General features: G+C 40.9%; 1 protein-coding gene across 3 annotated transcripts in view; it reads right to left on the bottom strand.

Moving 5' to 3' along the window:
• Nucleotides 1-2,176: 2,176 nt before the first annotated feature.
• HPS3 (HPS3 biogenesis of lysosomal organelles complex 2 subunit 1) overlaps nt 2,177-12,102 on the bottom strand; it is a 47,909-nt gene continuing 37,983 nt past the window's right edge. For all 3 annotated transcript variants that reach the window (XM_056564840.1, XM_056564839.1, XM_056564841.1), the window contains exons 11-18: nt 11,366-11,540; nt 10,122-10,352; nt 6,736-6,921; nt 6,025-6,216; nt 4,012-4,116; nt 3,530-3,736; nt 3,022-3,112; nt 2,177-2,397 (exon numbers count right to left, since the gene is read on the bottom strand). In XM_056564840.1, the coding sequence (XP_056420815.1) occupies nt 2,270-2,397; nt 3,022-3,112; nt 3,530-3,736; nt 4,012-4,116; nt 6,025-6,216; nt 6,736-6,921; nt 10,122-10,352; nt 11,366-11,540 (1,315 nt within the window). In that variant the 3' untranslated portion in view covers nt 2,177-2,269. The remainder of the gene's footprint in view (nt 2,398-3,021; nt 3,113-3,529; nt 3,737-4,011; nt 4,117-6,024; nt 6,217-6,735; nt 6,922-10,121; nt 10,353-11,365; nt 11,541-12,102) is intronic.

Here is a 12,102-nt window from a genome sequence, read left to right as displayed (position 1 = left end):
CGTAAGAAGCATTTCAAGGTCCTGGAGTGGCCTAGCCAGTCTGCAGATCTTAGCCCCATAGAAAACCTTTGGAGGGAGTTGAAAGTCTGTGTTGCCCAGTGACAGCCCCAAAACATCACTGTTCTAGAGGAGATCTGAATGGAGGAATGGGCCAAAATACCATCAACAGTGTGTGAAAACCTTGTGAAGACTTACAGAAAATATTTGACCTCTGTCATTGCCAACAAAGGGTATATAACAAAGTATTGAGATGAACTTTTGTTATTGACCAAATACTTATTTTCCACCATAATTTGCAACTAAATTATTTAAAAAAAAAAAATCAGACAATGTGATTTTCTGGATTTTTTTTTCTCATTATGTCTCTCATAGTTGAGGTATACCTATTATCAAAATTACAGGCCTCTCTCATCTTTTTAAGTGAGAGAACTTGCACAATTGGAAGCTGACTAAATACTGTTTTGCCCCACTGTAGCTACCTATTCAACAAGCTGTGATACATTGTAAGATGTGGAAGTTGTCAGTATTAAGACTGTGCGTGTAATACATCCTGATATATAGTCTGACGTGTATTTGTTGTGTTACCCAAAAATAGTTCCAACAACTATGCCAAAATTGTTTTGAATAAGGGAACATGCTTTGGAGTTAGTAGAGAGGATTTAGGTGCCATTTGTGAAAAAGGCAATATTGAGAAATGAGAAACTTGCTTTCATTATGAATTTTACAGTAAAATTGAGGATTCTAAACTTGGTAAGGACCAGAGAAACGGCCACTCCAAAAAGGACTTTTCTCCTGGAGAAAGGGCCACCATACAATGTCTAGGAAACAATGAAAATTCTTCTCTCTTTGGGCCAGAAAGAGCTCGAGATTAGAAACCCCAGAGGCAAGCTCAAGCACCTACAAAAACAATCACTGGAGAATGCAGGAAATAGATCAGGAGCGAGGTGTATGTAACTGGACTAGATGGTCAAACGATGAGGCAAAATAAGCAGCACAGTGTCACAGACCAATGAGAATTACAAGACCACATGGTGGCACAAAGAGAGGTGTCACTAGGGCCCCTGTTGGCAATGTATATGCCAATTCCAATACCGCCTGGGGGCTGTCAAGATACCATGAAAGGTCCGTAAGAAAATGGTAGTCTAGGCCGAGGGATCAGCAAGTTCAGCACAGCTAGGCAAGGTGGCCTTGACATATAAGTACTGAAAGGGATGTTCTGCAGTATGAGAAAAGAAGGCAGCAATGTGGCTGAGGCCTGTGCAGAAAGCTGGTGAGCTCGATTTGTCTAAATGACCAACCTGCTTCTCTCAGTTTAATGATACAGGACAGCATGATGTGACAGGGCAGTACAGCTTTAGTGGTGCAGTGTTGCAGCTAAACAGATTTAATGATCTGAGGCTAGGAGGGGACATGATCTGGATTATTCAACAGGTGAGGACTTCCAAGGTGCGGTGGGGGGTATCGGCGCTAGCCAAGATCGGACACGTCAGGTGAGTAAAAGATTTTTTATTCACATCACATGCAACGCGTTTCACCGCACTTAGGCGGCTTCATCAGGCATCGATGCCTGATGCAGCAGCCTAAGTGCGGTGAAAAGCGTTGCATTTGAATAAAAAAATCTTTTACTCACCGGACGTGTCCGATCTTGGCCAGCGCCGATACCCCGCACCGCCCCTTGGAAGTCCTCACCTGTTGAATATTGCCCAGGTCGGGGAGGCTGCAGACCAGATGTACTCTCTCATCCATGCAGACCATTGTTGTGTATGTTCACACAACCGCCTTCGGTAAGGGATTTTTACCACTTTAAATTGGACCCTGGAGTGGCGGTTTTACGCTATGGAGCGCTCTTCTTTCTTGTTTTAATGATCTGGATTAGGCAGGCTATAATGTATATTGCATGGCAGCCTAGTGCATAGTGTATGGCAGCCACATATGTTCCTGTTGCTCAGCAGAAACAGGTTGTGTTATGACAAACTTCATCTGCTGAGCTATAGGCCTGACATAGGCTACTGCAAATGGCAGCCTATGTTCTGCTGAAGGAGATGCTGGGAAATTATAGTGATGTATGATCAGATCATTAGAGATGATAAAGAGAACAATTATGACCATAAAATAACATGTATATTTTGTACATAAAACTCCCTAATTTACATTCAGATAAGACTTCAAAGACATTTCAAGTTGTAGTATTGTTTATTGATCACAGCAGATTTTGGAATGCTGTGTTTATAATATTACATTCACCAAAGATGCTATATCAGTTTGCAATTTAAGCTGCAAGTTTTCTTTTGCTTTGGTTTACAAGATAAGGCAAGAAAAATGCTGCATTTCCATCATCGGGCAGCAGATTGAGAAAATCGTGAAGGTCTAGCTCCATGGCAATCACATCCAAAGTGTCTAAAATGAGAAAAACATGAGGCTTATTAATAATTCTCATGAGGCTTATTAAAGGGGTACTCGGCCACACCACGTTTGTGATGTCACGGCCATGCCCCCTCAATGCAAGTCTATGGGAGGGGACGTGTCGACCCCCCCATAGACTAGCATTAAGGGGGCGCGGCCGTGACATCAAGAGCCTCTGGCAGTGAACCCAACACTCTAAATGAATGCCGGCTGCAGGAAGGAGATCGTGGGGGTCCCCTTTGGATAGGGGATATGATGTCTAGGGGTGGAGTACCCCTATAAGGATTCTCCGATCTGTTGCAATGTTAGTCAGTTACAGCACATTCAATGTAAATGTAACAACTCCGTGATGCCAGTAGAGAAATTGGAAAAACAGGGATATTTAAACCATTCGACCATAATAGCAATGGTATGAAAGGGAACCAGAGGGCAAGAAGCAGCAAATTCCATTACCATATTGTCACAAACAGGGGTTTACTGTAAAGACATTCACAGTGACGTGACGTGATGTAATGTAATGAAATTAGGTATTCATTTGGGTGTTACTAAAAGGTCAATCATAATTCTAGTTTAGTGACAACAAATGTAGAGTCAACAACACATGTAAAGCAAATTTACCTTTTAAAGAAGAAATAAATACTGCATTAGTGTTTTCACTGCTGCGTACCCTATTACACAGTTCAGGTAATAACTTGTTCCACCACAGAGCCTTAAAAAAAAAAAAAAAAAAAAAAAAAAAAAGCAAATAATAAATCAGGAATATATCTTAATATCTGTCAATTGGTACCTTTAAAAAAAGTGGTATTGTGCTAGGAAAGCCCTGTACTACTTTGTCTTCTGTCAGGTATACTTGGGCTTTTTCCACTCACTGGACAAAAGTGTTATTTTCTACAGAAGTACCACCATTCAACAATATGTATTTATTTTTAAGTAAATGTAAAAAGTCTTATATGCTGGTTAGACAATGGAATAAATAAGCCATAAATCATGGATTCAGCTGGATTTTGTTTAAAATTGTCAGTTGTGGCCACATAAAGGACCCTGTGATACGTGTTACAGTACATTAAAATCCATCAATGAGGTAAACAGTCATGTAATGGACTTTCATCTGACATGGGAATCTTACCTGGCTTCCACCTTTTATTTCATGCTTTGCATACATTGTAACAGCCTCAGGACACTGATCTAGTAGTCGCTCTATGGAGCCCTCATAATTCAGGAGCCGTGTAGCACAAATAATGTGAATGCTCAGATATGAATTATTGCTGTCTGGTAAAAAGTCCAGAAATGGCAGAAATGACACAATATCCAGGGAAGGTCCACATAGCAGAGACTAAAAGCAGACAGAAGACAAGCACACATAAGGAGTCGTAAAGTATAAAGCGTTTAGCATTGTATTCCTACTATGAATTTAGCATATACTAGTCCTATGGGCCTAAATGTCAGAGGTAATAATAACAGCTTCATTAGTAGGAGAAAGATACAAAAAAATATATAAAAATATACAAAAGAAATCATCTCTATATGTTTACTGATTCAATGTCAATAGATTTGGATATAGACTAGGGTCTCCCTCCCTTACAGGAAAAGTAACTGTACATGACAAACCTGTAACTTCAGCAATTCTCCACAGGCTGCACATGACACAGGTTCTGAAGACACCATCTTTGATATCCAAGGGCTGATTAGTCCAAAATGGCTGCAGGAGTTCCTCTAAATAAGACAGATACATTAAAGGAGTACTCTGGGATGGAAAAATTGTCCTCCATACTACCGTCAGTAAAAAAAAAATAAAGAGATACATGACTTCCTTCGCTCCCCCGGTGCCTCCAGTAACCCTCTCCGTTCGCCGCCGCGATCCTCTTCCTGGTTGCTGGCGAGTCATACTGCACTCAGTCAATCATTGGCCGCAGCGAAGTCCCAACTCGGCCGGCGATAGGCTGAGCGGCAGGTGCCGGGGCCGAAAACGTCACACTGCCGCTCAGCCTAATGCCGGCCGAGTCGGGACTTTACTGCGGCCGGTGATTGGCTGAGTGCAGTATGACTCGCCAGCAACCAGGAAGAGGATCGCAGCAGAGAACGGAGTGGGTTACCGGAGGCACCGGGGGAGCGAAGGGAGGTATGTAGCTCTTTATTTTTTTTACTGCCGGCAGTATGGAGGACAATTTTTCCATCCCGGAGTACTCCTTTAACCCCTTAAGGACGCAGGACGTAAATGTACGTCCTGGTGAGGTGGTACTTAACGCACCAGGACGTACATTTACGTCCTAAGCATAACCGCGGGCATCGGAGCGATGCCCGTGTCATGCGCGGCTGATCCCGGCTGCTGATCGCAGCCAGGGACCCGCCGGCAATGGCCGACGCCCGCGATCTCGCGGGCGTCCGCCATTAACCCCTCAGGTGCCGGGATCAATACAGATCCCGGCATCTGCGGCGGTTCGCGATTAAAATGAACGATCGGATCGCCCGCAGCGCTGCTGCGGGGATCCGATCATTCATAACGCCGCACGGAGGTCCCCTCACCTTCCTCCGTGCGGCTCCCGGCGTCTCCTGCTCTAGTCTGAGATCGAGCAGACCAGAGCAGGAGATGACCGATAATACTGATCTGTTCTATGTCCTATACATAGAACAGATCAGTATTAGCAATCATGGTATTGCTATGAATAGTCCCCTATGGGGACTATTCAAGTGTAAAAAAAAATGTAAAAAAATGTAAAAGTAAAAGTAAAAAAAAAGTGAAAAATCCCCTCCCCCAATAAAAAAGTAAAACGTCCGTTTTTTCCTATTTTACCCCCAAAAAGCGTAAAAAACATTTTTTATAGACATATTTGGTATCGCCGCGTGCGTAAATGTCCGAACTATTAAAATAAAATGTTAATGATCCCGTACGGTGAACGGCGTGAACGAAAAAAAATTTAAAAAGTCCAAAATTCCTACTTTTTTAATACATTTTATTAAAAAAAAAATTATAAAAAATGTATTAAAATTTTTTTATATGCAAATGTGGTATCAAAAAAAAGTACAGATCATGGCGCAAAAAATGAGCCCCCATACCGCCGCTTATACGGAAAAATAAAAAAGTTATAGGTCATCAAAATAAAGGGATTATAAACGTACTAATTTGGTTAAAAAGTTTGTGATTTTTTTTAAGTTCAACAATAATATAAAAGTATATAATAATGGGTATCATTTTAATCGTATTGACCCTCAGAATAAAGAACACATGTCATTTTTACCAGAAATTGTACGGCGTGAAAACAAAACCTTCCAAAATTAGCAAAATTGCGTTTTTCGTTTTAATTTCCCCACAAAAATAGTGTTTTTTGGTTGCGCCATACATTTTATGATATAATGAGTGATGTCATTACAAAGGACAACTGGTCGCGCAAAAAACAAGCCCTCATACTAGTCTGTGGATGAAAATATAAAAGAGTTATGATTTTTAGAAGGCGAGGAGGAAAAAATGAAAACGTAAAAATTAAATTGTCTGAGTCCTTAAGGCCAAAATGGGCTGAGTCCTTAAGGGGTTAAGGTAGTCCAATTATAATGCAACAAATGCAAAAACAGCAAGTGAATGTATGCCTATATGAAGAGGACATATGAAAAGAACGAGACACCTACCAGATCCTCTGGGCTCTTGAGAGACTCAATACATGCATGTTGTGGTTGGCATAATCTGAGCACATAATGAGATGTAAGCTTAAGCAGTACATCTTGCAGGATAGATTCTGGAGGATATGAGGATAGACGAGCTTCCCAAAAATCTACAAGTAATTGTGGAATATCATCTTCACCAGTCTTGTTACATAATGTCTAGAAGAAAAGAACAATCTCTTAGCTTGAATAAGCCATAACAAAAGTTTCAGCACCATTGCTGTAACAGAGTGTGTTGTTCAGAAGAAGAGTTGGCACTCCAGTTGAGGTGATCAAAATATAAATTATATTTATCACAAAAAAAAACCACTGTGTATTATGGCAATGTTTCGGGTTAACAACCCTTCATCAGCTTAGAATGTCCTGGAGTCGGGCATGTACACAGTACTGTGCATACTGCTATGCATATGCTCGACTTCTCTGTGTCCTAGTCTAAGGAAGGGTTACCGTAATACACATTGGTGATTTTCTGCACATGGAATGAATTAAAATAACTTTTCCATTATAGTTTTTTTTTTTTTTTTCTACATCAGTCACACTTTTGGCTCCTGACCAATATCTAAGTGTGAACCCAGTCTAATTCCTCTAGCGAGCACTCAAAATCCCCCTCTCCAACTTGCAATCATCACACTGTATCAGTGAAATACATAAAAGCAAAGCCAAAACCAAGAGTGGAACCTTAAAGAATGACTCCGCTTCCTTCAGATTAATTTTACTGTTTTCATGAAAAGCCACCAGAACAGCAACAAGTAGTCCAGGCAGAGTGTCTCGGAATTGGAAGGCCATCTCTGTGGGAATGACCTCTCTGTCTCTACGTCTTAGAATAAGCCTTGGTTCATCCAGGAAACCAAGCAGGAGCTGCAGCTGTGAACAGAATAATTGGACAATGATAATAAAGGAAATGTAAGCAGTCAGACCTCTCTAGGACAATGGATGCTTTACAGTGATCCGGCTACATCTATGAATATATAAACGTGGTGATAACACATTCCTATACTGGATATTTTTAGTTGGTTTGATATGTAATGCATATACAGTATATAGCAAATAAACCAATATTGTTGCTATTATTATTATTATATACAAGGGTATACTTGTGCTAATCACTTTATTGTTGGGGAATGGTTTAGCTTGTATTGTAAGGACCTACTGTTAACTTGCTGGACCGGATACACCCCCATCAATATTGGTTTATATTACCCTAAGATGCAGATAGGCATACAGATGTATTTGTATTTATATTACAGTGATCCCTCATGTTACAATGGCCTCAACATGCAATAGTTTTAACATACAATGGTCTTTTCTGGACCATTGTAACTTGAAACCAGACTCAACATACAATGCTACGGACAGTCCAGATCTGCAAAACATGTCAATGGCTGAAAGAACCGACCAATCAGAATGGGCTTTTCACTGGTAAAACTCCTGTATTACTGAAGTGCATGCACTGACTGGCTGTCTGATGGCGCCCCCTACAGTACCGGGTGGTACTACATGTTCTATATTACTCTTTACCTGTGCCAGGGTTACCTGCTCTTTTGGACACCAAGTAAGGGTGGCTCCATGTTACTTTTTTAGGACACTGCGTGTACTGTACAGGACCCTGAAGAAGTTCCTGTCCTCTACATAGACAGTGATTACAGCTCCCAGCAGATCTTTATTACTTTTATATGTAAGGACTTGCTTTATCTATATTAACCCCTTAAGGACGCAGGACGTAAATGTACGTCCTGGTGCGGTAGTACTTAACGCACCAGGACATACATTTACGTCCTGTGCATAACCGCGGGCATCGGAGCGATGCCGGTGTCATGCACGGCTGATCCCGGCTGCTGATCGCAGCCAGGGACCCGACATGTCATTTTTACCGTAAATTGTGCGGCGCAAAAACGAAACCTTCCAAAATTAGCAAAATTGCGTTTTTCTTTTTAATTTCCCTACAAAAATAGTGTTTTTTGGTTGCGCCATACATTTTATGATATAATGAGTTATGTCATTACAAGGGACAACTGGTCGCGCAAAAAACAAGCACTCATACTAGTCTGTGGATGGAAATATAAAAGAGTTATGATTTTTAGAAGGCGAGGAGGAAAAAATGAAAACGTAAAAATTAAATTGTCTGAGTCCTTAAGGCCAAAATGGGCTGAGTCCTTAAGGGGTTAATGATCTACTTATTTTTGTTTAATCCTCACCTTTTCCTTTTTTTAGATGACATTTTGGGGGCTTCAGAACCAATTACCAGGTTTCCATAGAGTTATGGTCTAAACATACAATGGTCGTCCTGGAACCACTAATATTGTAACTTGAGGGACCACTGTATTACTATTTGACCCCCAGTACCCTAGTTTTTCTTTATGTGGACTACTAGTGTTTTTTTATAAAATTTTTCTTAATTTTTTTTTTTTTTTGCTCCTATAAAGCTAAGCCCACACTGCTCCTGGCTCGTTCTAGTAATTCAATAACACAAATATAATGGCACTCCAATAAAAATCACCTTGCCCGAACAATCCACATTTACTCCATACCACAGGGAGAAAAATAGATAAATCTAAAATATACTGTATGTGGAGCTGAAGGATCACTGGACAAATAAGTTTATATTTTATTGCTTATGCAGTTTATATTTTTATAGTGTTATTATACCAAGGGTTGCACCAACAGGTGCCCTGTGGGTGATAGCCCCGTATGATATGCTGATTGGTATATATACAGTGATCCCCCGACTTATGATGGCCCCGACATATGATCATTTCAACATATGATGGCCTCTCAGAGCCCATCGTATGTTGAAGGCAGCCTCGACATATGATGCTGCTGTGTGTCGGGGCCATCGTACAAACAGCTATCTGACAGCGCTGACAACTTCAGCAAATGACAGATAGTTGTATAATGTGCCCCGTGTGCCCCGTTCTGCCTCCTGTTACTCACATGCTGTACTGCTAACTCACGGAGGCTTCCACTGTGAGCTCCGTGTAAGCCCCGCCCCCCCAGTGCAGCCATAGCCAATAGCTTGCAGCATCTTGCTGCAGGCATCCAATGAGCTGCTCCCCTTCCTTTCCTATAGAGCTGTAGTCGGCAGGATCGTAATGGAGGACATTCTGTCCCCCCTGAAGGTATTTAAAGAACTGTACAGTACTGTATGCGATGTCACACATCACATACAGTACATATACACACTATACACCCCATACATCAATGTTTCCCTATCAGTGTGCCTCCAGCTGTTGCAAAACTATAACTCCCAGCATGCCCAGACAGTCAATGGCTGTACATGCATGCTGCGAGTTGTAGTTGTGCAACAGCTGGAGGCACCCTGGTTTGTTAAACACTCCCCATACATTCCACATACAATGGTCATCCCAGAACCAATTGGCAGTTTCCCATAGAGATATGTATTCAACATACAATGGTTCCGAGGCCCCAGAACCAATTACTATTTTTACATAGACATATGTACTCGACATATGATGGTTCTCCTGGAACCAATTAATATCATATGTTGAGGGACCACTGTATATGTTTTAAACAAATTTATAAGATTTATAAATTTGTTCTAGTAATTGGTCTAAATGTTCAGATCCCAACCAATCAAAATAATTGAACTGTCTCTGACATATCAAATGTTTTTTTTTTTCTAATAACAGTGCCCATTTGTGAGAGAGACGTTTTATTACAATACTAACAAAAACAGTTCTATGAACTATATAATTGTAAGGGAACCATACTATCCCAATTTTAATTATGTTGTTTTTATGAATCTACATTTGTCAGCACACACTGTTCCAAATCAGAAGTAGAGCTATTCTGTATTCTCGCTGACCACTAAAAAAATAACATCTCTATTTTGTATTTGACAAAAAGTGGTCATATGAACCAGCTGCAGTAATGCAATGTATGGATGCAGCTGACTGGGGATGAAACAGATGTCTCTTGAAGAATATTGGGGCTTAAAATGAGTATGCAAGTGAACAATAAAATAAAATAATGTCAGTGGGCTGACCATTAATTCTGTGGCCCTGCAGTCTTGGATAAGTAGATTTCCTTAGGTAATAGCATCATACCTCTGAATGACGCTGCATCTCTGCTTCATAAGTCTGAAGATCCTGCAGTTTCAGTGCCATTGCTGCCTTAGTGAGAGAAATGAGGGCTGAAGGTCCTGACGCACGTAATGTTTCCAATAGGCCCATTGCTTTTTTGGGGCATGCATTAATCATACAAGAACTACATAAAGCATGAGGCAACTGGTTTGGTTCTGTTGCACTGAAAATCTGCAGTACTTTAAATGCCACTGTCTAAGAAAAGAAGAAAATATAGCAATTATTAATGGTAATAAATTATGATGTACAGCTTACTATGCATCTGGTTGCCACCCTGACATACAGAGAATAATGGATTGCATTAAAGGGGTACTCCGCCCCTAGACATCTTATCCCCTATCCAAAGGATAGGGGATAAGATGTCTGATCGTGGGGGTCCCGCCGCTGCAGACCCCCGTGATCTTGGCTGCGGCACCCCAGACATCTGGTGCATGGAGTGAACTTCGACTGGTGATGCAGGGCGGAGACTTGTGACACCCCCTCCCATAGACATCCATTGAGGGGGCGTGGCCGTAACGTCGTGAGCATCCGGAGCTGCACCCGATGCTCTAAATGAATGCCGGGTGCAGCAGGGAGATCGCGGGGATCACCAGCGGCAGGACCCCAGCTATCAGAAATCTTATCCCATATCCTTTGGATAGGGCATAAGATGTCTAGGGGCAGAGTACACCTTTAAGAATATAATTTCAACAGGGATAGAAGTTAATGGCCCAGATTTATTAATCTGTCTAAGACAAAAATTGGTGTGATTTGCCCAGAGCCACCAATCACAGTATAACTTTAAATGTACCAGAGCTCATAAGATATAAAGGCTAAGCTGTGATTGGTTGCTATGGGCAACACCAGACAGTTTTTGTCTCGAACAGATTGGTAAATCTGGGCCAATGTTTAATTAACTATACATTCATAAGATTAATGTTACCAGTGATCTCCATAAGGAAATACAGGGAAGACACAGGTCATGTCAACTCTGCACCTTCCCATCTACTGTCACCAACTCAGGAATCAATACAATTAAATTTTAAAAAGTACTACAGTTCTCTGCTTATTTTATATCAGTACTATAATTTGGCTTGATCCCACTCCATAAAGAAAATTCAAAGAATTCAATTCACTATGTACGCAATTTAAAATATATTCAAAATATTAAAGCTAAATAACTGGTGAATGTACAAATTAAAAATATATAATATAAAAGACTTTTCTACTTCACTAAGTTTCTCATCCAGTTCTTCATAAAGTGAATGTTTGAGATAGAATATGAAGCCTTTGCCATAGTCGTTCTGCTGTTCCTTTGATAGTACACGCTCTATTACGTCTGACACTGATAAACCAGACATTTTGTAGTAAGGGAGAGCAAGGTGGGTATTCTTTGTGTCCAAGCTGAAGACCATGAAAGAACAAAGAAAAAACACAATAATAATTTTATGATAAGCCCAATAAATTGAACTAAACCAAATCCATCCATAAAAAAATTACATAAGGTTTATCAATTCTTTAAAGGGGTACTCCACTGGCTAGCATTCAGAACATTTAGTTCCGAACGATATATGTTCGCACTGCGGGGGTCGACCACGACCCCTCATGACGTCAGATCACACCCCCTCAATGTAAGTCTATGGGAGGGGGCAGTGGAGTACCCGTTTAAAAAGGAGATTTTTTAACACTTACCGTAAAATCTCTTTCTCGAAGGATCCATTGGGGGACACAGACCGTGGGTGTATCTTGCTGTCTCTAGGAGGTGTTGACACTATGGTATTAAAAAAAAGTCAGCTCCTCCCAGCAGGATATACCTGCCTTCAGGCTCTGAGCGAGTTCCAGAGCAATAGGAGGAGACCAATAGGTCAAGGAAACCCCCTAAAAAAAAAAAAAAAAAAAATAAAACCAGAAGAAGAAACATAACTGAACACACACCCTTGGACAGAGAACCAAAAGGAAAAAAAAC

The sequence above is a fragment of the Hyla sarda genome, chromosome 3, assembly GCF_029499605.1.
Source record: "Hyla sarda isolate aHylSar1 chromosome 3, aHylSar1.hap1, whole genome shotgun sequence".
NCBI classification, from domain to species: domain Eukaryota; kingdom Metazoa; phylum Chordata; class Amphibia; order Anura; family Hylidae; genus Hyla; species Hyla sarda.
The sequence above is the reverse complement of the archived record's forward strand: the minus strand, read 5'-3'. Positions and strand labels throughout refer to the sequence as shown.